The sequence below is a fragment of the Lissotriton vulgaris genome, chromosome 12 (assembly GCF_964263255.1).
Source record: "Lissotriton vulgaris chromosome 12, aLisVul1.2, whole genome shotgun sequence".
In the NCBI taxonomy this organism is placed as follows: Eukaryota; Metazoa; Chordata; class Amphibia; order Caudata; family Salamandridae; genus Lissotriton; species Lissotriton vulgaris.
In genome coordinates this window covers 356,414,798-356,442,540 of record NC_141700.1, presented here as the reverse complement: position 1 = coordinate 356,442,540, position 27,743 = coordinate 356,414,798, and the positions used below count along the sequence as shown (strand labels likewise).

At 45.2% G+C, this 27,743-nt stretch overlaps 1 protein-coding gene across 1 annotated transcript in view; it reads right to left on the bottom strand.

Moving 5' to 3' along the window:
• Positions 1 to 27,743, bottom strand: part of ITFG1 (integrin alpha FG-GAP repeat containing 1) — a 1,017,137-nt gene that overhangs the window by 75,504 nt on the left and 913,890 nt on the right. The window contains exon 15 of the mRNA XM_086945125.1: positions 8,256 to 8,380. Within this exon, the coding sequence (XP_086801251.1) occupies positions 8,256 to 8,380 (125 nt within the window). The remainder of the gene's footprint in view (positions 1 to 8,255; positions 8,381 to 27,743) is intronic.

The following is a 27,743-nucleotide window of genomic DNA, read 5'->3' as shown; positions in this document are numbered from 1 at the left end:
TATGTATTACACCCCTCACTTGCTAATGCTGTCTCTTCTGCTATTCCTTTTATGTATAACTGTACCATGTTCAAAGATTCAATTTTGTGTTTGCTACTCAATACATGCTCATCGGTTAAACAGGCAGCAGAGCTTCATGATTTATTCCAGGCCATTAAAAGTTGATACTGCATTTTTAACTAAAAACTGAAAATTTGCCTTCTCAAATAGGCCTCAGCCAGGACAGCACTCCCCCTTTTCCTCAGCAGCAGGATACCCTCCCAAGTAAGATGTTTGCTTTACAAGTACATGTGACATAACATAACCTAAGCATAACATAAACATGTATGAAGATCAGAAGAGGACTGCCTCAGAGTTGATGCTCGCAGTTCACAATGAACTAAAGACACCTTCATCATATACTAAATATGGGTGGTGGAGTTGCTATCCTCTACAGATCCCATATTACATGCTAACCATGCCTAATAGGGGTCCCTCAGAAAATGTGTCAGCTAATCTGAAGTTATTTTCTTCATTTACCATCAAACTCTTATTATTTACAAAACCCTCCTACTAATTTTGTTAATGCTCTTTTAAACAAGATATATGGTTTAGACCAAAGTAGCTTTGGGTGATTTTAACTGCAGGGTATATGACCTTACTAATCCTACTATTTTGAATCCTATTGAATCTTGCACCACTCTGGGCCTTAGTCAACTAGCCTAGGAAGTTGCTCATGTGGCAGACCTAGATACCATAATTATCAACTCTTCAGGAGTCCAGATTACATTTAACACCCCACTAGCTTGGATGGACCACCAGGACATTCAGTTCTCCTACCACTTACCTAACAGACGTCACAACTTCAGTTCTCTTAGGACCGCCAGCACTGTTATGGCTTGCGCCAAACTTTCTCCATACACACAACTATTTTGTACCCCTAAGTTTGGCACATTTTAGAAGGGAACCAAAGTACTTCAATAGATGCATTACAGAGGCACTTGATAAATGTATTCCTGTAAAAACCTTTACCACTCACTGTACTTCGCCCTCTGCCCCAATGGTTCACGCCTGAACTGCTGGAATTCAAAAGGATATGTAACCAAAAAGAAAGCATTCTGTGGAAGAGTTCATATGATAACTCGGCCAAAATCATATATTTAAAAGCTCTACATGACTACAAAAGACTAATTTGATCTTGCAAACCTTCATACTTTGATAATTGAATAAGAAATACCCCAAACAAAACTTAAGAGAATTTTTAATCTTGAAAGATTTTGTCCATCTTCAAGTGATTGCTGCTACGATTACTTCTACTGCGACTCTTTGTGATAATATGTCAGACTTTTTCAGGATACAATAAGTAATATGTTACAGGCCATTCAACTTAATTGTTCCTCTAGGTATATACATTCTACTATCATGACTAATGCTTCCTTTTCTCCTAATAAGCTGATAACCTCTCTTTCTCCAGTTTCAGTTGCTTGTATTGCCAATACACATATTCAGATCTCATCAGGCTCCCTGTCAGCCTCTGCCCAGCAACAGTTGTAGAAATCTATGGGGACACCTTTGGACCAATGCTTGATCAACTATGCAACCAATGCCCGGCCAAGGGGTAAGTTCCCACTTCTTAGAAAAATCCTATTGTTACTTCTCTGCTAAAACAAAAAATCATTGGCAGACTCTTCGTTGTTGGCCAATTTTGGATCCATCTAGTTACTGCTACTACCTGCAAAGCTGATGGATTTTTATTCACCAAACAGTGCAGAAAATGACATACTAGACTCCATTCAGACTGCCTTTAGGCTCCCATACAGCACAGAGTTGGTACTAGTGATGGCCCACATCAGATTCAAATGCTCTTAGATGAAGGAATCCAGGCTATCTTGGCCCTATTGGATCTCTTGGTCGTTCCTGATACTGTTGTACATGATGAACAAGTTACTTAATTTCAATAACACTCTTTCTGGTGGATACTCTAACGAACCATAGATTCCTCATCTTTAGAATACCTCCAGACGCCATACTGGACGTGGAAGAATCAAATAGCATTGCTACTACACAGTAGCCTAGTGCAACTCTGTGTTGACTTTGTTCCGCCTCAGAAGTCACAATAGAGCCACATCTAATTGTGACCTCTGCGTGTGTACGTTTTCTTTCTGACTTTAACCATGCCCTTGGATGCGGGATCCAATAGTAATCAAATGTACCAGTGTGCAGATCTCTAATCAGGAATCTTTTTAGACGGGGAAAAAGAGACCATTCTGGGGAGATTTGAGCGAGGTGAGGAATCTGCGGTTAGATAGAATATCTATCTGAAAGAGAATTACCGAAGGCAAGTAAATCCTCTGAGAATATTTCTGACCACAGATTCCACACCTTTAGAACAGATGGTAAAGTAGCAGCACCCAAAGTGGTGGGTCTGTGCAATGGCTCAGACCAAGAAGTCCAGCAACACTGAACAGGCGAAACAGATGTTTTTTCACCCAATGGTCTTTGGTGCAATCAATGTAAATGCTTAAGGTTCATTTAGGGTCCAGCGGATCGAGTCTATCTCCTCTTTCGAGGGGTGAAGCGTTAGGTGAGTGATGGATTGCCCAACATGAAAAGCAGTCACAACTTTGGTAAAAAAGTTGTCCTCGTCCTCAACACCACTTTATCTGGGGAAAATGTAGTGCAAGGGGGACTGCACTAAGAGCTTGGTTTTCACTCATAGGATGAGCCAAAGTTACCACACCAGGAACACAGACTTCAAAGTCAGGAGATGTACTGCACAGGTGTGCATTGGTTCGAATGCAGTGCACACGGGGAAAGTGTACACCAAATTAAGATCTCACTGTGGCATCACAGGCTTGGGAGAAAACAAATGAGTCAAACCTTTTGGAAATCTCTTCACAATGGCTGAGTTGAATAAGGATGGGTGGTCCGGTAAACCTAAAAAGGCAAAAGGGGCCAACAAATACCCATTAATGGGGTCCACTGCAAGCCCTTGCTGGGCCACAAATAAAACAAACAAGACATCTGACAGTTTGACCTGTAACAGGTTCTTATTCCGTGTGCCACACCAGGCTAAAAATGTAGCCCAGTGCCTGGCGTAGAGTGACTTTGTAGAGGGACTCCCGGCAGCAAGGATGACATCCCGAACATCGGGAGGGAGACTGAACACAGTCACCTGCCACCATTTAATCCCCATGCACGGAGGTGCAGATTGGGCAGCTTTTGGTGCATGAGTCTTCCATGCTGCTGCAATAGCAGATCCTCACTAAGCTGTAGTCTGATCAGAGAACATGTGCTCATCCCTAGAAGTTCCAGGTACCATACTCTGAAGCCACTAGGATAGCTTGGATCCAATCATTCCTGATGATCTTCAGAACTCAGGGCAGGAGAGGCAGAGGTAGAAAGGTGTACAGGAGTACCGTGCTAACCAGCACATATTTCTCTTATAGACTTTTTTGAAAACTCCACCATGGAAAAGTTATGAGACTGCATATTCTTGGTGGTGGATAAAAGATCTACCCTGGGTCCTCCCCAATGCTGGAAGATGGCCTGTGCCAATTAGGGTGTAACCCCCTTTTTATGATACAGCAGGCGCAATCAGTGAGTTAATCCGTCCTAGCGTTCAAAGAATGTGCCAGGTGATTTGCGACCATGAAAATACCCTGACACGCCAGCCAGCTCCAGAGAAACAGTGACTCTTGTCACAGGAGCAATTCCAGACAAGGATTACTGCTTTCTGTGAAGACAAAAGGAAGCAATTCCTTTTATAAGAAGAACCCTCACCTACCGGTCCTGCAATGTCTGAATTACAGAGTCGGGATCCTGGACGGGGTCTGAAGTAGTTGCCAGAAGCGGGCGCTGACCATGACGAAAATTTGACTATAGGCAATGCCCCCTGGCAAGATCCATGGGGTATCGCACACTTGCGATTCACAACTAATTGTTGATAACCGAACCGTAAGTTTGCGGTTAGCTTTGCACTGCATGTGAACACCTTAGCAAGTGCACACTTGAATGTTTTCACTGTTCCTGAAGAAAGCCTTGCGACTATGCATTAGAAGGCTGAAACATGTAGACCTTGTCACAAGTACACCACGGATGTCTATGACCAATCAAGCCATATTGGACATCCACCAACGTTTTAATCTTGTCCTATGACCCCACCAATAAATTTCAAGGAGTCATAGAGGCAATCTTAAATCACTTTCACTTACCATTCCCTTTGCACACAAAAAACCTGCTCCACTGTAATTCAGGCGTCGCAGCACACCCGAGAGGCATTCGGCCACTCGGGTAGGAACCTTATGATGAAGCATGCCACCAACTAGGTTGGTGGGTGAGGGTTCTTCTTAAAAAAGGAATTGCTTCCTTTTTTCTTCACAGAAAGCAGTAATCCTTTTCTGGAATTGCTCCTTTTTTGTTGATTGTATTAATTCTTAAGGAGACCAGGAGACATTCCATTATAACCTTTCTCTCTTTGCGGTTATTGATCTTGTCACAGGAACCAGAACTCCACTCTGCTCTGTTTGTTGTAATACCACAATGCGGTATTGTCCATGAGAACCTGAAAGAGCCTCCCTTTGTTGGATGGTAGGAAGGCTTTCTGTGTCAGGCAATGGCCTGCAACTCCAAAAGGCTGTTGTGGAGACCTCAGAACTCCATCTCTTTGAGATGACCTTCCCATCATAGAAGTGATGCATCCATAACCATTGTCAGCTCTGGGTGAGGCTGGGAGAGGGGTCTGTCACAGGTCAAATTGCGGTTCAGCAGCCACCACAGCAAGTCTTGTACTGATGCCCCCGAAACATGGGACAACATGAGCATCTTCAATTTGTCCTTCTACAAGAAGGCTTACAGATGGCGGAGATCTAAAATGGGATGAAGGCGTCTGTCCTTCTTCGGCATAAGGAAATAGTAGGAGTTACAGCCAGTTCCATTTTTCTGGCAGAGATCTAAAATGGGACTGCCTCTTCTGTCCTCCTTCGGCATGAGAAGATAACAAGAGTTAAAGCTAGTCCCTATTTCTGGGGTCAGGACAGTCTCAATGGCTTCTTTGACTAAATGGGCCTTCACTTCTTTAAGCAAGATGGATAGGTGCTTCTCTAAAAGATGCTCTGGTGTGAGAGGAAGATGTGGTTTGTCTAAAAGGAAGGGTAAAGCATAGGCTGGTTGAACAATCTGAAGGACCCAACTATAGGATATTATACTTTGCCACTGTTGAAAGAAACACCAGATCCTGCCTCCCACATGATGTATGTATGACACTAAGGGCAAACTAAAGCGGTTTGGAGGCTGATGTCACAGGGGTGGGGAGTGGAAAGTGTGCTGCCCATGGTAGCCTAGGTGTAGTCTGCTAGAATTCTGCCCCTGACCGAGAAAGGACTTGTATGCCCATTGTGGGGAAGTGGATCTTGAAGCTGCTGGTATGCTGACCCTAGGGAGAAGCCTTGAAAGGGGCGAAGCTATTATGGGTACTGAGTTGCATGGGTATAAAGGCCTAAGGACTGTGTTGTTGTCCAGTGTATTTGAAGCATTCCAATGATGAATCGGTCTTCTCACCAAACTAGCGAGATCCATCAAATGGCACATTCATGAAAGAGACCTGCATGTCAATAGTGAAGCATTGTTATTAAACAGATGGAAGGTATTCAAATGTGTCTTCTGTTGTAATTGTCCTTGTTAAAGCTCTCTTGGTTCCTCTTCACATACCATAGCTGGGTGTGGAAAACATGCAACCAACTGACAACAGCGTGTTACTCAGCGCCATCTATAGATTGCCACAAATAGATCAATTTACTGAAAGTTCATTTAGCTTCTAACACATCAAGACTAATTTGCTAATTACTAATGTGAGATCAAATACAGGGCTGGGTAGCAAATTGAAAATGTCCTGCATCCAACTAGAAGCATAGGAAGTGCGGGTGGCGATGGCTTAAAGGGATGTGATAGTAGATGGCTTGCTAATTAACAGTTAGTCTTGTAATTCTAAGGCTTGGAAGCCAATCCTTCAAGAATGTTTTTCACAAATCTTACATCTAGAATGGAACAAAGATCTGCGTCCTTGCTTGGAACAATGAGGTACATTAAGTTGCACCCTTCAAGGGCTCTTTCATTGGCACACATTCTTCTGAGCCAACGCAAAGCAGGACGAACAGCTCATTCTTCAAGGAGTTCAGATGCATGGAAAGAGAGTGAGCGGAGGGAGATACCAGGTAGCTTCCCAAAAAAACAGAAGGACATACCAAAATAGAAGTATCTGAAACAGACTGGTCGGATGTAATTTCCTTCCATATTTGTAGGAATAGCAACATTTCCCTCAATGCACCACCAATAACCATATAACAACAAGGCTAGAGTGTGTGCTGTGCTCTAAGGCTTCTATTTAAGTGTCTGACGTGTTCAAGAGAGCCCTGTGGAAGGCATGCTACAGCACTCTTCAAGGATCTACCTAGCTTATTTAGCCTAATTATAAAAGAGGGCACCAAACGCTATGGGTGCTAGGCCTACTCCGTTCAGGTCTTTATCTTTTAGAGCCATAGGGGTATAATCTATTCGAGTTGGGCAAGGGAACGAGAGTTATATTCATTCACTTTGACCTGTATGTTGTTGGTGAAACAGTGGACCACAGTTCACAGTGGACCGTCCTGCTGAATGCTGAGTGGAATGAATTTGTTCACTTTTAAGTGAAGTCATTACTGGCAATCAAATCTAACAACCTAAATCACCAGATCTAACTTCTCCCCCCTTTCCACACTCTGACATGGGTGGCCCACATGGCTCCTTGCTTTCTTTAATACTTCCAATTCCTTTATGGTACCACTGTCTGCAGAATTCAAACACTATGACATTAACTTCTAAATAAAAGCAGATGCCACACAATTATTGGTTAGTTATATAGCAGACTCCTAATACACACCGACTTCATACCATGTGGACATCAACACCCGCAGAAAGAATAACAGGTGTAATGCAGACGAAAACGAAATTATTGTTTTCAGCACAATAGGTTTACCCAAACCACCGTTTTGAAGAGCTGATACCTTGGTCCAGCTTCCATCTCCAGTCATCACAACCTGCAGCCAGGAAGATCAACACAGTGACTATCTATTGTTCCTGGAGCAAATTAATAGTATAGTAAAACCTTGCAACTATTTCCAGTGGTGGCAAGTATGGTACGGGGTGGCGGGGCAGGGTGGAAATTAAAATGCACTCACCAGATTGGCGCATCTCTACTCCGTCTCTCCCACGTCGTCCCTCCACTCGGGCGGAAGAAGGAAGCACCCAGGCTCTCCTGAGCCAATCACAAAGCTGCAATGCAGTGTTGTGATTAGTCTGAGTGCAACGGTTCGGTGCTAAGATGGGGAATGGGAGCCACGGCATGTTCTCCACCCAAGCTGTAATGCAGCCTGGGTGGAGAGCATGCAAAGCGACCATGACGGTCTGGCCAGGCCAAGACGGTTGGCCAAACCATCATGCGCACTTTAGAGTGCAGCAATCACATCATCCTCCCTAGTCAGAAGCCCTGCCCCGCCCAAACCTGGCAGATACTAAAAATAAAATAATAATTTATGTTATTATAATTTTATTTTCTCTTTTACACTGCGCCGCGAGCAGCGGGGCGACGCTTCTCCACCTCAGCCGAGGAGCTGCCACTGACTGTTTCTTAACGTGGTGAAAACCTTCCTTCCACTGCTCCCTTCACACTCCTATAAGGCTCTCTTCTTCCTATGAATTGAGTCCTTCATCCAAAACTATATGCGTTACCATGTATATAAAGAACTGATCGACATTAGCACACATACCTAAGAAATTAAGGCAAAGGATACTCCACAAACATGTAGCTAACACTGTCAAAATTCCCAATCCTTATTTGAACAAAATGCCCTAAAAACATCTACACAGCCTACGCTTCATGGTCCTCACACAAATTCTTTCCTACTCTTCTAAAAAGGCAGCCACAGACTAACCAGATGACAGAAAAGTCACTAATAAACTGAACTGAGACTATCCCCTTTATTCCTACCCCTCTCGCAGCCTTTCCACTCTGCATCACCGACCATTCAGTATTTAACACGCTGTAGTGGGTCAGTCTACAAAGGTGTGACACAAAGGTACAATTCACAAATATATTCTTAAAAACTATTTTCAAACATTGGGAGTGTGGGTAACAGATTCTGCAATGTATGAAAATGTGGAATTACTCCTCTTTGAAGATTAGATAATATGGCTGACATTTGCATTTTCCCCTTTTGTAAGCAGAATATGTTTTTACTTACCATTTCCCCTATAGCACGAGGAATGCCAACATACAGATGGTCAAGAAAGTTAGCACTGCGTCCCAATCCGAGTACATTGTACGGCAGCTGCAAAGCAGAGTGAGCAGTCTGACTCAGCTGTCCAACTGTAATGAAACAAATAATGGACAAACTGAAAAACAAATTGACTTTACACCACTGCCATTACAATTCCAGTATTACTTTTAAACAGAACAACGCAACACTACCAATATTATACAGCATAGCCAGTTAGATAGCTAGGACAGTCGAGTGCTTTTTGCTGAGCCAGGTATGAACCCCAGCGAGGTATGAACCTCGGCAGGACCAACCAAGACAATAAAAGATAATAGGTCAATAAACAGAGTACCATTAGCTTGGGGCAATAATACCGGCTAGATATAGTGCTACAAAAAACCCGAAAAATATCATAACTACTTCAAGGATCATAATGAGACATAGGCCGATGTGTTGATCACAGATTGGATTTATTTCAGCAAATAGCTTGGTCAGTGATTGCTAGAACCATAATAAACAGCCGCTGACTAGAAAGTCAGAGGAAACCTGTTGGAAACTGGATTACTGGTTGACTGTGAGTCCTAGAGAGGGTAAGGCACAAGCAAACCCCAAATTAACCTGTGATCAACCCCCTGGTAGCTTGGCACAGAGCAGTCAGGCTTAACTTAGAGACAATGTGTAAAGTATGTTTGTAACACTTCAAACAGTAAAACTGTGAAAAGACCACACAAAAAGATTCCACACCAGGTTAGACAAATATAGGTGAATGTAATAAATAAAGCAAAGCCAAAATGGCATAAATCTAATCTGTAGAACCAGAATTAGATATTTTTAAAGAATAATGAGCAAAATAGCGCCTAAAAGCATAAAGTGCCAGCCCTAGCTATCTGGTCACGGTTACACTTATGAAATGTAATAAGGCATCTCCAATGTTATCCTATGAGAGGGGATAGGTGTTGCAATAGTAAAAAATGAATTTAAGAGTTTTTCACTACCAGGACATGTAAAATTTGACAAATACAGGTACTTCTTTTAAACACATTGCACCCTGTCCTATGGGCTGTCCAGGGCCTACCCTAGGGGTGACTTATATGTATAAAAAGGGAGGTGTGGGCCTGGCAAAAGGTTTACTTTGCCAGGTCGAATAGCAGTTTAAACTGCACACACAGGCTCTGCAGTGGCAGGCCTGAAACATGTTTTAAGGGCTACTTCAGTGGGTGGCACAATCAGCGCTGCAGACCCACTAGTGGCATTTAATTTACTGGCCCTGGGCACATGTAGTGCTGTTTTACTACGGACTTATAAGTAAATGTAATATGTCAATTAGGTATAGAGCAATTCTACCATGTTTTAAGGAGAGAGCACAAGCGCTTTAGCACTGGTTAGCAAGGGTAGAGTGTGCAGAGTCCTAAGGCCAGCAAAAAGTAAGTCAGCAAAAAACAGGAGGTCTCGAGGCAAAAAGTTAGGCGGAAACCATGCCAAGGACGCCAGGTCAAAGAAAACACCACCCGCAATTTCTGTGAAATGCTGCAAGTGAAAATTTGGACCTACCATAGGAAAGTTTTCTATGCCGTCTATTTTAAGTACCATAATCAGAGGAGACAAAACATTTAAAAAGTCATTTAATCATGTCATGGCAGTAGCACATTGGGTTCTAGGCAGGTAGTCACGGCAGGAAGGTACTGCAAAAGAGAGCTTCCTTTGCATTGCATCATGCCTTGGAACACAACACTCTAAGCATGGAGCAGTAATCATGTTGTATGCAAATCTAGGTTATGACATTTTTTAACTTGAGACACTTCACCCCAGCAACATGAGTGGAAACAATTCTCACAATGTAATCCTTTTGCCTACATTAATGCATTACAGTTGCAACACCAGCCCTCCCTTATGCATTTCCTAGAATCCCCAGTCCTCATGCACTGGTGGGCAGGATTAAAAGAGCTTTTTAACTCCAACTTGGGCCATGTGTATCGGTAAGTGAGACATTCTAAGCTATGGTGTCTGGCACCATGATTCACAAGGCTGGCATATTCTGTCAACAATGTCAGCGCTCTTTTTAATTAGTACAACTTTAAAACTCGTTGTGCTCAGCCTCCAGGTAAATTCATCCTGACTGGAGGCAGTGCTGTAATCAGGCTAAGGTAGGATTTCATTTCACTCCATAGCATTAGGATATCTTGCTTGTAGTCCCAAACATTTTACTTTAAAAACACAAATTGCTATCTGGTGCATGTGTCAAATAGATGAAAAAAGCAAACAAAGGACACAACACCAAGAATGTTGTAGGGTGCAATAGGAATACAAGAACTGGAAACATACTGTTCTGACAGGATGGAGCCTTTTTGACCACTATTATTATGAAGGAGGTTTCTTTTTGTATTTTGTGGCGTCTCTGAACTGAAACTCACCCTACCTGCAACCTTGCCCTGGGGTCCAGGATGCTGCCAGCAACGTTCCCACCTCGACGACCGTCCCGCACGTCCTGCTGGTTTGGACGCTGGCGGACAGGGAGAGGGACTGCATTGCCCAGCAGCCTCCACTGGCGAGCAGTGACGACATCATCCTAAAGCGCCAGGCGGCCCTTAAATTCACCCAGAGCCGTGCCCGGGCGCTGCCCGGGCCAAGGGCGGGCTCGTCCCGCGCCCATCCACGACAGGAAGAGGCAGGGCAGCGCCACCTCCCTGAACGGCTGTACTCTCTCACACTTTGCCACCAAATGAAGGGGTAAGATCCACTTGAACCCATACGCCCATATTAACTAGATGACTTTCACTTTGACTCTGATTTAAAAGAACACTACCATCTGTTAAAGGGATTACTATGGCGCCATTGTTTAAAGTACCCCCTTGAAGGGAAGGTTGTTTTCATACGTTTTGACAGTTGAACTGGGGGTTCTTTTGTAATTGTGTTGACTGGTGGTTTATAATCCTGAGTGAGCCCTTTTTGAGCATATAAGGGTATTTTGATACATCTGCATGGTGGGGATACGAGGCGTCGTGTGAAATTGTGAGGTAATTCCATCTGTTGCAAAAATGGGTAAAAAGCCAGTTGCTAGCAAAAATTAAACAACAACCTGTGAGCCTCCAACAACTGCGATAGACAAAATGCTTCAAAGGGCCATTGGGGTAGTGTCCACAGAAATAGAGCGCACAGAAAGGAGGCTCTCCCTTTCCCCGGATATTTGTGCACTAGATTCTGAGGTGACTAAGGCCCCAACCACCTCATATACATCGCAGCCCAGTCCATTGTCCCTCCCTCTCTCTGGTCAATCCCCTATTCTGATATCTGGGGCCCAAGAAACACAAACATCCAATAGGGAACCCCCATTGCGGGCTACTCAAACCTGCAAGTAACCAGATAGGGCCAGTAGTCTTACCAACACTACAAATAGAGGGAAACGTAAAGCAACTCCAGGTCTAGGGCCAAAAATTAAAAACAACGTGCCAATAATCAGGCAGTCACACTTAGTCTAGATAAACTAGTAATACCAAAGGGTAAAAGTCAACTAGACAATTCAGCTGTAGAGCATCCAACGTGGGTAGATAATCTGATGGCTGATCTTTTAATTAAATTAAGAGCCACCATCCAAGAAGAATTAGCACCCGTATTTGCCCGTTTAGACAGAATGGAGAAAGCATGGGAGGGTTTGAGTACTCAAGTGCAATCATACTCTGGGTCTAGCCAAGTGGGGGGAGGTCCGGAAACCGGCAGACATGAGGCTATTCTGTGCTCAACCCATGTATAAGGTGGGGGGGGGGCCATACTACCGAGTTATGCACAACCAGTGGTTTACAGAGGGAAGCGAACAAAAAAACTGCAACAGCCAACCAAGAGATCAGTTACAAAAGGAGTACTATGGAAGCAGGTGGAGGGGCCAAGGCTAAGACTGGGAGTAGGGAGGCTATTACCATACAAACTGCACCATGTCTGAGGCCTTTGCTGGTGAGACTAAGGCAACTTCCCTTCCGAGCATGAATCTTCCCCCGGCTTGTGCACCATATGTCGCAGTTATGACAGGTATCCCCTCAATGGCACACAACTCCAAGGAAACCCAGCTTGAGCTAAGGAATAAATCCTTATTCTGGCTTGCAAGGTTCAAGCACTTTAATTATGCTAGGGCGGGGGAGATAATCATGGTCCGCAGATTAGGGTGGTTGAGAGATGCCCGAAAGACTGAACCAGGGGAGTGTGTTGTTATCAAGTTTAACAACCCTAACACGGCTAGCATTCTGTTAGCCACTCCTAATGCAGCCCATCGCACACCCACAGGAATAAGCCTTCGAGCGTTGGATTATTTTTATCCCCAACCTAGCAGTCATCAGAGAGGTGTGGCATTTTTGTCAACCCCCACTGTGGCCCTGGTCCCCTCATGGAAGGTAGGCAGAGTAACCCCGGCAACTGTCCCAGGTAATATCCCAACAAGTAATAGATATGGATATCTTAAGGAGGTTGACTGACTAGGGGCTAGACACCGCATTAGTGACACTCGAAAGGAACAATCACTAAATCGTTCCAGTGAAGAAGGCCGCTTCAATAGTAGTATGAACGGGACTAGTGGTAGGGAATTGGACCATTGGCACAACACTCAAATAGTGGATAGCCATTTAAGTGGGGAGGCCGTACCTATCCCTCCTGATCTACAGTTGGGTCATACTGATAGGGGTGGATGTGGTATAGCATTGGCAAATGAAGATAGGATAGTTCAAGTTCAAGTTCAAGTTCGGGCATTTATATGGCGCACTACTCACCCAGAGGGTCTCAAGGCGCTTGGGGAAGGGGTTCATTATTTGTCGAATAGCCAGGTTTTAAGTTCTTTTCTGAAGGAGATGTGGTTTTGAGTAAGGCGGAGGTGAGTGGGAAGTGAGTTCCAGGTCTTGGCAGCCAGGAAGGAGAAGGATCTGCCACCCATGGTGGATTTTCGGATGCGCGGGACTGCGGCGAGGGCTTGATTGGACGATCTTAGTTGGCGGGTGGGTTTGTAGAAGGACAGTCGAGTGTTAAGGCATTCGGGTCCTAGATTGTAGAGGGCCTTGTGTGCGTGGGTGAGAAGACGGGACGTAATTCTTTTGTTGACGGGAAGCCAGTGGAGGTCTTTTAGGTGTCCGGTGATGTGATCTTGGCGAGGGATGTCCAATATGAGTCTTGCTGATGCGTTTTGGATGCGTTGGAGTTTTTTCTGTAGTTTTGCTGTGATTCCGGCGTATAGTGTGTTACCATAATCCAGTCGACTCGTGACCAGTGAGTGGGTGACAGTCTTTCTTGTCTCGAGGCGGATCCAGTGGAAGATCTTTTTGAGAATGCGAAGTACGTTGAAGCAGGAGGATGAGACTGCGTTGACTTGTCTGGACATAGAGAGAGAGAGGAGTCTAGGATGAAGCCAAGGTTACGTGCGTGGTCTGTGGGTGTGGGTGCTGTGCCCAGAGCGGAAGGCCACCAAGAGTCGTCCCAGGCAGAGGGGGAAGATCCTAGGATGAGCACCTCCGTTTTGTCTGAGTTGAGTTTTAGGCGGCTATGTTTCATCCATTCGGCTACTTCTTTCATGCCTTCGTGAAGATTGGTTTTGGCGGTGTTAGGGTCTTTGGTGAAGGAGAGGATTAATTGGGTGTCGTCGGCGTAAGAGATGATGTTGAGGTTGTGTTGGCGCGCGATGGATGCGAGTGGGCTCATGTAAACGTTGAAGAGGGTGGGACTGAGTGATGATCCTTGTGGTACTCCACAGATGACTTCAGTGGCCTCTGAGTTGAATGGGGGAAGTCGGACTCTCTGAGTTCTCCCGGCGAGGAACGAGATGATCCAGCCCAAGGCTTTTCCTTGTATGCCGATGTTGCTGAGGCGTTGTATAAGGGTGCTGTGGCAGACTGTGTCGAAAGCGGCGGAGAGGTCGAGTAGAATGAGGGCCGCTGTTTCTCCGTTATCCAGTAGTGTTCGGGTGTCGTCTGTCGCTGCAATGAGGGCGATTTCGGTGCTGTGTTTGGCTCGAAATCCGGATTGAGATGGATCGAGGGAGTTGTTGGATTCAAGGAAGGCGGCAAGCTGGCTGTTGACGGCTTTCTCAATGACTTTGGCGGGGAAAGGGAGGAGGGATATGGGTCGGTAGTTTTTAAGTTCAGAGGGGTCTGCTGTGGGTTTCTTCAAGAGGGCGCTGAGTTCGGCGTGTTTCCAGCTTTCTGGGAAGGTGGCAGAGTTGAACGAGCAGTTGATTACATCACGGAGATGGGGTGCGATGATTGAGTCAGCTTTGTTGAAGATGTGGTGGGGGCAGGGGTCGGTTGCCGAGCCAGAGTGGATTGAGTTCATTAGGCGGATGGTGTCTTCAGTGGTGATTGGGTTCCAGGCGCTAAGGTTGTTAGTTGGCGGAGTAGGATCTGAGGGGGGTGGGGAGGGTTGAACGCTGGGAGTGTTCTCGAAGCTGTTGTGGATGTCGGCAATTTTGTTGTAGAAGAAGGAGGATAACGCATCGCAGAGGTCTTGGGAGGGAGTGATGTCGTTAGATGCTGCGGTGGGGTTGGTGAATTCTTTGACGATGTTGAAAAGTTCCTTGCTGTTGTGGGTGTTGTTGTCGAGACGATCCTTGAATACTGATTTCTTGGCGGATTGAATCAGTTGGTGGTGTTTGCGGGTGGCTGCCTTGAGGGTGGCCATGTTGTCGGTGGTTGGGTTTTTTCTCCATGTTTTCTCCAGTGTGCGGCATAGCTTCTTGGATTTTTTAAGGTCATCATTGAACCAGGGAGCCTTTTTGCTGGCTGATTTGATCTGGTGCTTTTTCAGGGGTGCTATTTCGTCAGCACTGTGGGAGATCCATTGCTTGAGATTGGTGGCCGCTTGGTTTGGGTCCAATGAGAGGGTGGGAGGGTTTTGGTTGAGTGATGTGAGGAGTTGGTCGGAGGTGATTTTGTTCCAGTTTCTCCGAGGAATAGGTTGTGGGGGGTTGTGGGTCAGGGTAGTTTTTAGCTGAAGTGAACACAGCTGTGGTCCGTCCAATGGAGGGCTGTGGTGCGATCGAAGGAAATGTGCTTGCTGGAGGTGAAGATAGGGTCGAGCGTGTGTCCGGCTACATGGGTGGGGGTGTCAACAAGTTGTTTGAGTCCGAGATTGGCCAGGTTGTCCAGAAGGGTGGAGGTGTTGCTGTTGTGTTTATTTTCAAGGTGGTAGTTGAGGTCTCCTAAAAGAATGTAGTTCTCGGAGGCGAGGGCATGTGGGCTGACGAAGTCAGTGATGTCATTGCTGAATTGAGTACGGGTTCCTGGAGGCCTGTAGATGAGTGTGCCTTTAAGTGTGGTCCTAGGGTCGGTGTGGATCTGAAAGTGGAGATGTTCGGCGGTTGCAAGATTATCGTCGGAGCTGGTCGTGATTTTGATGGTGTTCCTATGGATGATGGCGATGCCTCCTCCTGTTTGATTGGTGCGGTCTTTTCGGATAATCTTGTAAGCTTCCGGTATGGCTATGGCGATGTCGGGTGCTGATGATGTGTTCATCCATGTTTCTGTAAGGAAGGCGATGTACGGTGACGCAGTGGCGAGTAGGTCCCAGAGTTCAGTTGTGTGTCTGTGGACCGAGCGGGTGTTAAGCAGGATGCACTTCAGGTGGTTAAAGTCGGAGCTGTGTATGGAGGAAGTGGATTTGGTGAGGGTCCTGAAGCAGTTGAACTTGCAGGAGAGGCAGGCGAATGGGCCGTGGGTACGTCCTGGGGTGGCTTCGCAGCATTGTGGTGTGCGTCCGGGGTTGAGGGCGAGAAGAGTTGCGGCATCATATGTGAATCTAGAGGGTTGGGTGCGGCGGGGAGCAGGGGGACTGGCGCTGGACGCGGTCCAGGCGCGGACGGGCGTAGACTGGCTTACCTTTGGCGCACCTTCGGCGCGACCGCTGCGCGTGGACGCTGCACATAGGTCCATCTCACTTAAATGGAGAGTGGTGGGGGGCGGAGCGTGGGAGGGTCAGCTGGGAGGCGGGAGCGGGGAGGGGACTTGGGCCACGAGTAAACACCAAAACAAAATGGTCGCCTATGTAGGAATCGAAACAGGGGCACAGCCGGAGTGCGAGCAGTGCTACAGATCCCCTGTGATCACAAATAACAATTGCCAGGCTATTACAATATTGCTGCAATACAATGTAACTGAGCAGACAGTAGAATAATGAGGCGACGATACCAGGCGCTATGTGGAGATCAATGCGCTCTCAATGCAGATACCAGGCGCTGTATGCAGATACCAGGCGCTGTTCTGAGGCAGGCGGTCTGAGTCAGCAGGAGGGGTAAATGCGGTGAGAAGTCGGGAGGTCAGGCAGGGAATGAGGGGAGCGACCGCTACGGAGCAAGTCCAGGTGGTCACAGCGTGATTGTGACTGGGGCGAGCTTGCTCTACTAGTGGGTGGGAGGGGCAGCTGGGAGGCGGGAGCGGGGAGGGGACTTGGGCCACGAGTAAACACCACAACAAAATGGCTGCCTATGTAGGAATCGAAACAAGGGCACAGCCGGAGTGCGAGAAGTGCTACAGATCCCCTGTGATCACAAATAACAATTGCCAGGCTATTACAATATCGCCGCAATACAATGTAACTGAGCAGACAGTAGAATAATGAGGCAACAATACCAGGCGCTATGTGGAGATCAATGCGCTCTCAATGCAGATACCAGGCGCTGTATGCAGATACCAGGCGCTGTTCTGAGGCAGGCGGTCTGAGTCAGCAGGAGGGGTAAATGCGGTGAGAAGTCGGGAGGTCAGGCAGGGAGTGAGGGGAGCGACCGCTACGGAGCAAGTCCAGGATCTATCAGGCTGTACATCCCCTCCCCCCTTCGTCTAATGGGGCGGCTTCAATAGGGGGAGGATTGGGGAATGGGGAGTTACGAATTCTTTCTTGGAATCTAGCAGGTCTGAAAAATAAAATATTGTGTCCAGAATGGGGATCCTTTGTGGACAACCAAGACATCTGCCTATTCCAAGAAACCTGGGCCTGCAAAGACCATCATAGGATAGGATTTGCCCCATTTAACATCTTGTCCACAAAGGGTGGGAGAGGGCGCCCGTCGGGTGGTCTCACAATTTGGGTGGGTACACACCTCGGGTGCAAGGCAGAGTATATGACAACTTCCAACAATAACATCCAATGCGTTCTGCTATCATTTCCTGACAAGACGAAAATTGCTCTAATCAATGTCTACTCTAGACAGGTAGTTAACAGACTAGAATCGGCCACTATAGACCACCTAAGTCACTATCTCCCAACTTTGGATCCAGCAATTTTGCTAATTATGGGAGGTGACAAATTGTCAATTCGAACCCTTAACTGACAACTCTCAGGAAGACCCCCAAGAAGAAGACCTCTATTGGTCAATTCCTAAACCGCAGATCACTCCAATTAAAGTCTGGACACCTTTAGCCATACAAATTTATTAATTTACGTTGACCAAATCATTAAGGGCATGCAATGGGAGGACCAAGTCCGACCTCTCAGGCAATTCCACATTTAATTGTGATGGTCATACATCATTAATTGATTACATCATGGTGGAAACTAGAACCAGGGAGAAAGTCCTAGACTTCAAGGTACCACAGAGGCAGGACAGTGACCACAATGCACTGATTATAACACTGAAGCTGGGGAATCTGGGTGCTGTTGCTATGGGTTCAAATCCAGTGACCACAGGGGATGGTCTAGTAACCACGAATAACTGGAGGAAAATCAGATGGAACCATGTCCGGCAATCCCCTCCCAAACTGGCAAAGATGTACCAGCTTGCATTACCTCTAATAGACAGAATGAGTGCGTTGGGACAGGTGGTGCCAAATGAAGAGGATAGAGACAAGGCTAGAACAATCCATGAAGATCTAGTAGTAACCTTGACAGATGTATTCTACCCAGAAGTTTCTAGGAAGAAAATAGATCAACCTAAATGCTCTTGGTACAATAGCAATTGCCGTAAAGCAAAACAAGAGCTTTTAAATGCGCTGAAAGGTAAAGATAGGCCATCTATTAAATCAGCTTGAATAAAGCACAGGAAAATCCTGCACCAGGCAAAGAAGGATTGGGAAACAGAAAGGTGGGAGGCCTTGGGGACAGCACTTAAGGCTAACGATTTTAAATTGTTTTGGAGGCTAGTTTGCTCTGGTGAGGAGGGGGACACCCAGCAATAGAGCCTAATATAGCGTCCAAAGCTTGGGAGTCACACTTTGGGGCCCTGTATGATTGTAATGCTGAAAATCACCAAAGCACAGAGTATTCAAGTAAAAACCTGGAGCTCTACCAGGGGGGAGGAGGGGACATCACGCTGCTGGAGGTGCGAAATGCCTTAACCAGCTTACTCCCCAATAAAGCCCCTCGCCTCGATAAACTCCCGGGGAACCTCTTTCGGGAAGAACCCACTATTTGGGCCCCATATTTGAGTGCCCTATATAACGCAATCTTGAAGGGCATGAACCCTCCAGATACTTGGAAAGGCGCGGAAATAGTTCCCATCCTGAAAAAGGGTTGCCCTCTCCTACCCACCAATTATAGGGTCATCAGCCTAATTGATAACTCCCAAAAGCTGATGGGCAGGGTCCTTCTCTGCCTCATACAGGGGTGCATGGAGGAGCAGGGAATTCTGAGCCCCTACCAGGTAGGCTTCAGATCAAATATGTCCGCCATGGACCAGATGTTTAGATTACAGCTACTTTTCTGGAAAACGGTGAGGATGGAGGGTGGCAGCCTCTATCTTATATTTGTTGATCTGAAGTCCGTCTTTGATCTCGTGCCTAGAAAGAAGCTGTGGGAGGTGCTTGATGAGCTTGGGTGTCCGCCTTATCTTCTTAATGTGCTAGTGAGGTTACACTCAGAAAATTATGCCAAGGTTAGATGCAGTAAATTTGGGGAACTCTCATCACGCTTCCCTGTCAGAAAGGGGGTCAGACAGGGCTGCGTTCTGGCCCACACATTATTCTGTCTTTATATTAACAGGCTTATTGCTTTTTTAAATAATATTAAAGATACGGATGCACCGAAACTGGCCACTGGGAGAATACCTGCGTTAATGTTCGCATATCAATCAATCAATCAATCAATCAGTGATTTATATAGCGCGCTACTCACCCCGAAGGGTCTCAAGGCGCTGGGGAGAGGGGTCCGTTACTGCTCGAAAAGCCAGGTCTTGAGTTGCTCCCTGAAGGAGAGGTGGTCCTGGGTCAGCCGTAGGTGGGTGGGGAGGGAGTTCCATGTCTTGGCCGCCAGGTAGGAGAAGGATCTTCCTCCCGCGGTGGCTCTGCGAATGCGTGGTACAGCGGCGAGGGCAAGGCTGGCCGATCATAGCTGGCGGGTGGGTGTGTAGAAAGTGAGGCGGCTGTTGAGGTACTTCGGGCCCATGTCGTGGAGAGCCTTGTGTGCGTGGGTGAGGAGTCTGAACGTGATCCTCTTGTTGGCGGGGAGCCAGTGCAGATGATACTCTGTTATTGTCCAAGTCATCAGTCGGCATTCAACGCACCCTGGATGGGTTTGCCCAGTTTTGTAATATGAGAGGTCTGGAGATAAATTTATCCAAGACCAAGTTAAGGTCTTTAACCCTTCAAAGACCACGCGTCCCAACCCCTCTCTAAATGGCATTCTCCTTGAGAAAGTAAGGACATTTGATTATCTGGGGATAACACTGTCCGAACAATTTGTGCGGGGTCCCCAGATTAATAAAGCACAGCTTAGGCTCACCCAGACAGCAGGAGGGATAATGAAAATGCTTAGATCATCCACGTTTAAGCCAGTTGCCCCGCTGGTGGAGATATACAAGGCGCAAGCGAGAAGGGCCACCTTGTATGGGGCAGAACTCTGGGGGCACAGCTCCACTATAGATCTTATGAATTTAGAAAATAACTTCATGCAACAGCTCATAGGTTTACCATGCAGCACCCCACTGGTTCCACTCCGCATGGACTTGGGTATGAGGCCAATTGATCACGAGATTGCCCTCAGGCCCCTGACATTCTGGAGGAGGTTATGGGTAACACCCTAGCTAAGTGCTTTCAAAGGAGAGTTAAAAGAGCTCCTCCCAGACTCACTCCTAGTAAAACCCCATTGTTGGCCCACATTAGAAGCCTTGCCAATCAGTTCGGGAGACCAGATTTTTGGCTATCCCCTGAGCTATTGTGTCCAACCATATCGAGAGCGTATCTTGTGAAACAGCTCAGGCAATCCAATCTGCTGCTATTACAGGAGAGCACTAAAGAGGGTAGGTTGACTAGGGAGTTTTTACAAATGAAGGAGATGTACACAAAAGAACCTTTTCTGGACGTTATCCATCCACCTATGGCGAGGAAATTGTATGCACAATTTAGATGAGGGAACCTACCTCTGGCAGAGTACACTAGCTCATGGGCTCTGGAGAATTTGAGTTTCTGCCCTTGTTGTAAACAAACGGCTAAAACTGAGCTGCATGTTTTATTTTTTTGCCCGGCATATGCGTTACCTCGCAAACGCTGGGTAACTCAGCTATGCAAAAATCTAGGCTTCACCCGCTGTGCTGAGGCATTTCGAGTTTTAAAATATGATACCGAATCTGTAATTGTATTTGCGGTGTCACGGTTTTTAAATGCCATGTGGCATATTAGGAGAAGTGTTTTAAAATCTATGCAAGGGAGGATTAACTAGAAACACCCCGTTCTCCATATGTCACATTGTATTTTTAATGATTGCTTTGGTTATTTTTTTGTTTGCCTTTTTTAACCATGTATATAGTATGAAAATGTAATTAAAGTATAAATTGTGTGTATACGTGGGAAATGTTGAATTATGCACTTTTATGGCCTAATCAGCCGAAATAAAGTTTTTACAACATTATGAAGGAGAGGGATGAGGTAAGTAAAGGAGACCATGTAAAATAGTCCAAGCAATACCTGGCAACACCAGCTAAAGAGATTTTGAAAAGCAGTATCAGTTGTCGTAAAAACAGGTTGTTTATAAGATGGGTTGGCCCTCTGTTGTCTGGTCCCCTACATGGCTTCCCTCTTGGGTTGGGCGAGTTCTTTCTCTTTGATGGTGTCTACCATGCTTTGGAAAATTGCTGTGCCCTCATTGCATATGTAATTTGAATCTTATGACACTTGATCCAGCCCCTTTGCAGGGACCCGGGACAATTGTTTATACTGTAACCATTTTTTTGTTGCCCCCCCCCCCCCCACCCTTGCCTTCCATTTTCTGTGACATGTGACAATTTCTATTTGCTTGTACTTAATAAACAGATGTTAGACAAAAAACAGGCTGTTGCTTTCATTAATAGCTGTATGTAAGCAACAAAATAAGAGTCTATAAGCACTGTATTTCATTCTGGACGTTAATTACAATGTTGTAATGTGTTGCATTAATAAATACAAGCATTTCAGATTGTCAGACACACTTGTTGGTGTGCATCAAAAATAGCTTCATAGTTTGTTGGCCATGATGTTCATTGGAGAAGGTCATTAGTCCATTTTCTATTAAGCTGATGCTACTCTTTCAGCTGACTCCATCTGACCCTATCTGTCATTAGTAGCACATCCTCTCAATGAAGCAAGGCTGACATAGAGGTACACCTACCTCCTCTTGATATCACTATCATGTATCAGTAAGCGGGTGATAGAAGTGGTATGGAGATGGGGTACAGGTCAGGAATAGGCATTGAGGAAAAGGCGGGATTCTAGAGTGTCACTGACTGATTACGACTAATCTGCCAAAAGAGAGCAATCCTCTAAACTCATACCATGGAAGGCACACAAATAATAAGAGTTGAGAAAGGCAGTATCTGTTGGTTAGAAATACACAGTCTGTCTTCAGTGTGTACTGATTAAGAATTGAGTGCTAACAAAAGAGATCAAAAGTGAGGCAAGCTCTGACCTGGCACAGAGATGTTTTTTTTATTAACGTATAGAAATATTTTAAACGTGTACTAGGTATACAAATGCATCCAACACTTTCTAAATGGATGAATAGCATAAAGAATAAAAAATCTATTTGGATTTCTCTTGATGTTTACAACAGCAGCATCAGAGAAATGTTAAAAACACATATTAGCAATAATTATGGAATAGTGCTTTCAGGAATGACCACCGCTTATGTTTATGTATGTCTGCTTTTTTGCATCATACAAACCTAAAAGAAATATTCATCAAGCATTGCGGTCTCCAATTAGCAAATACAGGGGGGACTGAATCTAGCAATCACATTTCTTACAACACCTACACCAATGGTAACCATCTCCTGATGAGGTATAGGGAAGCGCTGATGCAGTGTAATATTAGATCTTTACAGGTCATATTCGGATTATGACACAAATATTTTCTCTGTTTTGAAGTAGCACTTATCCAAAAGAGCCATAGCTTCTGGGAAGATGCAAGCATGCGTGTGGCATCCACTGCATCCTTTCCACACCAAGGACACTTTGCATCTGTTTTTTTCCACTTAACATTTTTGAAAGGTGTGTAGAACAGACTGAATTTTTTTTTAGTATTGTATTGAATATTTCAAAGTAATGAGAGCATGTCACAAACAAAAAAGAATCCGATAACAACATTCCCACAGTCACCTTTCCCACTTCCAGAAACAAATCGGCTGCAACTTTATCCAGATCAAAGGTTGTAAGTATTGATTATGTTTATATGTAAAAAAGAGATGAAAGGGTAAACTCTTGATCCTCTTATTACCTCAAAGATCGGGTGATCAAGCATCAATTCTGATCTGACGTGACTGGTCTACATAATCTCTAGCAATTGAAGGTAATTACTTTGTCAGTCTGCCCGGTGGACCGCGGCATCCAAATTCTGGTAGGATTTAAAATTTCATGGGGAAAGCATCTGTCAAAATCAGATCAGGCCAGAGGTATCCAGGTGAACCCTACAGGCACAGCGAACACCGAGGGCAGTGAAGGGTTATCCTATGGCGGAGCTTCTAATGGTATTTTCAGCACCCTACGTTTGCCACCCACATAGAATGTCTTAAAGAAGATTCGCTTAGAGGTTTGTGAAATCAACCAGCACAAGAAAATATTTAAAAAGTAAGCATTTAATACTTCCCCGACCATCAAGAACATCATTTGATTGCACCATAAAGACCCCTCGTACATTTAAAATTACAGGACAACACATGAGTCTCTTTCCAGAGGAAGCTTCATGTATCTCAAAGAATGTCCATGCTGCTGATACCTCCATATCAATAAACATAGAAAGGAGTTCACTTCCTTACCAAAAAGGGTCGGACACATAAGCAGAGTGATCCAAAACCGATAGAGAACGTGTGGAACAACTATCATCGCATCCACCTTTGAGAGAGGCAATAGGTAGGACACCGCCTTGCTGAGGCAGTAGGCACTAGAGTAGTTCGCTTTTTCCTGCTTTACATTCAAATCATAAATGTACATTTTGGTTTCAATTGGAACAGGAAATATTGAAAAGGGAATTATTATGTGTTTAGAAGTTAATGAACGAAAACTAAAATAATGTGTTTGCTATGTTGTCTGGCAAGATTTTCCCTTCTATTTCAGGAGACAGCTTTCCTTTTGAGTCTTAAAACTGCAACCACAATTAAAAAAGACTCAATTAATTGCATGCTGATTTCATCAATACTGCTGTCGGCTGCTGAGCAACTAATAAAGAAATATGAACAAAGAAATGGATTTTAACAAGAACATGCCTTAGGACAAATATAAAATATATTTGTTTAGAACAAGGCGGTACTACCGTTGCTACCAATTTAAACTGGTATTTTTTTCAAAGTAACATTTTATTATAATTGCTTTAGAAACTTTGCAATGAAACAAAGCTTGAAAATCGAAATAATTTAAGCTGAACAACCAAAACATATTCTACATACTTAGTGAAGCAGCCCTACTCTAAAATAGCAAGAACTTGAATGCAATGATTTAAATCATTATTCTTATTAATAACCGCCAGCTTTAAAGTGCACAATAGGTCATGAGAATGGCATCGAGAAGCTCTCTGTTGTCCGGATATGGCTTCACAAACACTCAATTCCCAGTTTGTGGGGGTTTGGGGAGATGTGTGGTGGTCGGTAGGAGGTATATACGTTTTAATACATTGTGAGATTTGAGATTAAAGGTCGTAACAGGTTGCTCACGCATTTCCTCGGTTTGTATTGGTGCATTCAGCATTACAAATGGAGGTGTAATAAAAAGCTGAGATAACAAGTGCTCTCTTTATCATAATAGCCCGTTAATTACGTCTTTGGGCAGAGTTGAGTGTATGTCCAGAGTGCTTTGTTAAGGGTATTGTATTAGTTAAAGCAGAATAAATAAAAACATTTTATTACATGAAAGCACACCGATATTTTTAGGAATATACAAACGTGATACCTCGGTGGTGTTTGTACCACATAGAGCTTGAGGAAGAACACTAAAGAGTAAAAACAATAGTTATCAAAACAGCAGGTCGGAGCATATGCAGTGTGACAGACTGGTCGGCAATGGTCCCAGAAATATGTTGAACAACAGTATTTTCATTATTTTCTTGAGAGGAGAAGGGTGTTAATCGAATAGCGGGTGTAAGACAGGCCTAGCAAATGTGTATGTCAATGTGTGAGATAGCCATAGTTACCTGCTGTTGCAATTGTCTGCTCTTTTGAACTAGGCTGTATTTTGCCTGTGTGCCTTTGTGTTAAGTGCTATAATATAATGGATAATGTCACTGCAACTCTATAGTATAATACTTCAAGTCACTGAGCGGTTCCGTCATGTAGAGGCATGGGGCCAGAAGACTTACTCACCGCGCAGTGATCATTAAACTTCATTTTATGAGCAGAAGAGGGTATCTTACTCCTGCTCATCCAAACCCCCGTTTCTCTGCTTCCTCTATCCTCCTTTTCTAAATCTTTCTGCTACTTTCCTCTCCTTACATTTCCATTGCTCAAAATGTGTAGTATGCCTTCCCTTTCATCTCTCCTCAAAAATAAAATCCTATGCCACCCCCTGCATTGCAATTCAATGGTGCATCTGTTGCCTTCAATTTCTCTCTACATATATTTTCTTTGATAGCCCAATCTACACCTACACCACATCCTTACTTTCCATAATATCTTAAGACAAAAAGCATTGGTAAAAGCAACAGGTCTGTTGCAAATGTGGTAAAGCATGCAAAGGCATTCGGACATGCTGTTAACATAAAGCTTATATATAATAGTCAGACGTAATGTACTGACAGTGCTTGTTCTACTACGGATAGCACAGGCACATTGTGTCTGTCTCTCTCTCTCTCTCTCTCTGTTTCTCACATGATGGTAATGGTAACAGAGATGCTTTTGGTCATAATGGTGGCAGTTGTACTTTTGGTGGTGGTAATGGTGGAGGAAAAGTAATATAGGAAAACAGTGACGAGGGAAGAAATGAGTTGTGGACAAACCCTGCAAACAGGACAGGAAGTGCAAGAGAGTGGTAAAAAAAATGGATGAGGTGGAACCAAGACTGGACAGCAATGACATTGGCTAACCCAAGCTTTCAGCAGCACTCACAGCACGTTCCTAAGAAAAACGTCGGGATCCTGCACTTAATACTAATACTTCCACTACTTTTACAAATTCATCCCTGGGAAAAAAGGTTGCTTTTTAGGTCTCGCCTGTCAATGCGCATGCGCATTGAGCGGAGCGAGACTATAGGGGCTTAAACAAGGTTTAACTAGCTGGCGATTTACTGGCGATTTGATGCAGTGCATGTGCGCTTTTAGCTCAATGCGCAAGCGCAATGAGTTAAAATGCACGTGCACAGCATCAAATCGCCAGTCTTCGAATTCTGTTCCCCAGCTTGGTGCCGCCAACACCTCCCCTCTCTCTCCCCGCACACAGCCAGGCTCGCATTTCTCCTCCCCCTCCCCAGCCACCAGCACCTCCCCTCTCTCTCCCTGCAGTTTCACGGCCGCCAGGCTCGCATTTCTCCTCCCCCTCCCCAGCCGCCAGCACCTCCCCTCTCTCTCCCTGCAGTTTCACGGCCGACAGGCCGTGTCTCCCCTTATTTTACTTCTCTTGTTGTATTTTACAGCACCACCGTTTTCTCTTTATCTGTAGAAGTTGCCCTGCTTCAACTCACGGAGCAGTGTACTGCTATATCACATCGGAGCAGCGTGCCCCGTTTATTTGGCAACAGATCCATGCTCTGTTCGTGAGCAGAACCATTCTGCTCTGTACCGTACAGTAGAACTACGCTCAGTGAGAAGCATTCACTCCTGCTGTGCATCATACAACATATTTATTCTCCATGTGTATGACGACATCATGCTCTTCATGTTACCGCAGGTCTGCGCTAGTTGACTGGTAGCAGCGAGCATTTTTAATGTTACAGAGCAGCAGCTTCCTGCTGTGGATCATACAGAATCCGCATGCTTAATTATCCGAGTAGGTTCCCTGCTCCATGGAAACGTTTCAGCCGGCTTACTGTAGTGGTAGCATCTCGGAGGCTGCATATTTCTGCGCCCATTTTCACAGAGGTATAGTTTGACTCCACGGAGAATAAGAGCCCAGCTCCCTGAAACGTTACAAGCACTTTGTGCTTGCCCGTTGCTCTTTATAGATTAGCACCCAACGCCTTTACCTATACACTTTGTATCATACCGCAGCACCGCATGTTATTGGCTACTACGGAATATCATAGCGACCATCCACAAACCTCTGCTTGCACCCTACTTTGTTTCTTTCAGCAGCACTTCACAACTTGTTTCTGCATGCTTCTTTGTGTTGTGCAGTACCTCACGAATTCTGCTTCATTTTAAAGAGTAGTGCACTTCTTCATAAACTGCAGCACTCCAGCGCCTGTGTCTATATTTGCTCTGTATAATCGAGCAGCCCCTGCAAACGTGCTTGCATGCATTTTTACGTAAAACATCTTGACGCAGAAGGCATCTTCAAAGCTCTGAAGCTTTAGATAATGTGGGACCACACTTGGTTTATTCAAATCTCGCATATCCGTTAGAGGCGTTTGAAGCATACTTTCACTGCTTTCCTTGAAGTGATTGTGGTCCAAATTTCGTATATCTTGTGGTAAGCCAGGTCATATAATTGTACATTAAACACAAATGGCCTTCCCTTCAAATAATACCTTAATTCGGCACTCATCATTGCTTTCTTTGGATAATGAAAACAACTTTCGCTGTTAAATATATTGGACCTCTATCACGTGCTGTGCTGTGTGTTTAAGAGGGTGAGGCTGTAGCGCAGAAGGTGTCATGCACATCGCCAGTTTTCGCCATCTGTTCCCCAGCTTGGTGCCGCTAGCACCTCCCCTCTCTCTCCCCGCACACAGCCAGGCTCGCATTTCTCCTCCCCCTCCCCAGCCGCCAGCACCTCCCCTCTCTCTCCCTGCAGTTTCACGGCCGCCAGGCTCGCATTTCTCCTCCCCCTCCCCAGCCACCAGCACCTCCCCTCTCTCTCCCTGCAGTTTCACGGCCGCCAGGCCGTGTCTCCCTTTATTTTACTTTTCTTGTTGTATATAATTGTACATTAAACACAAATGGCCTTCCCTTCAAATCATACCTTAATTCGGCA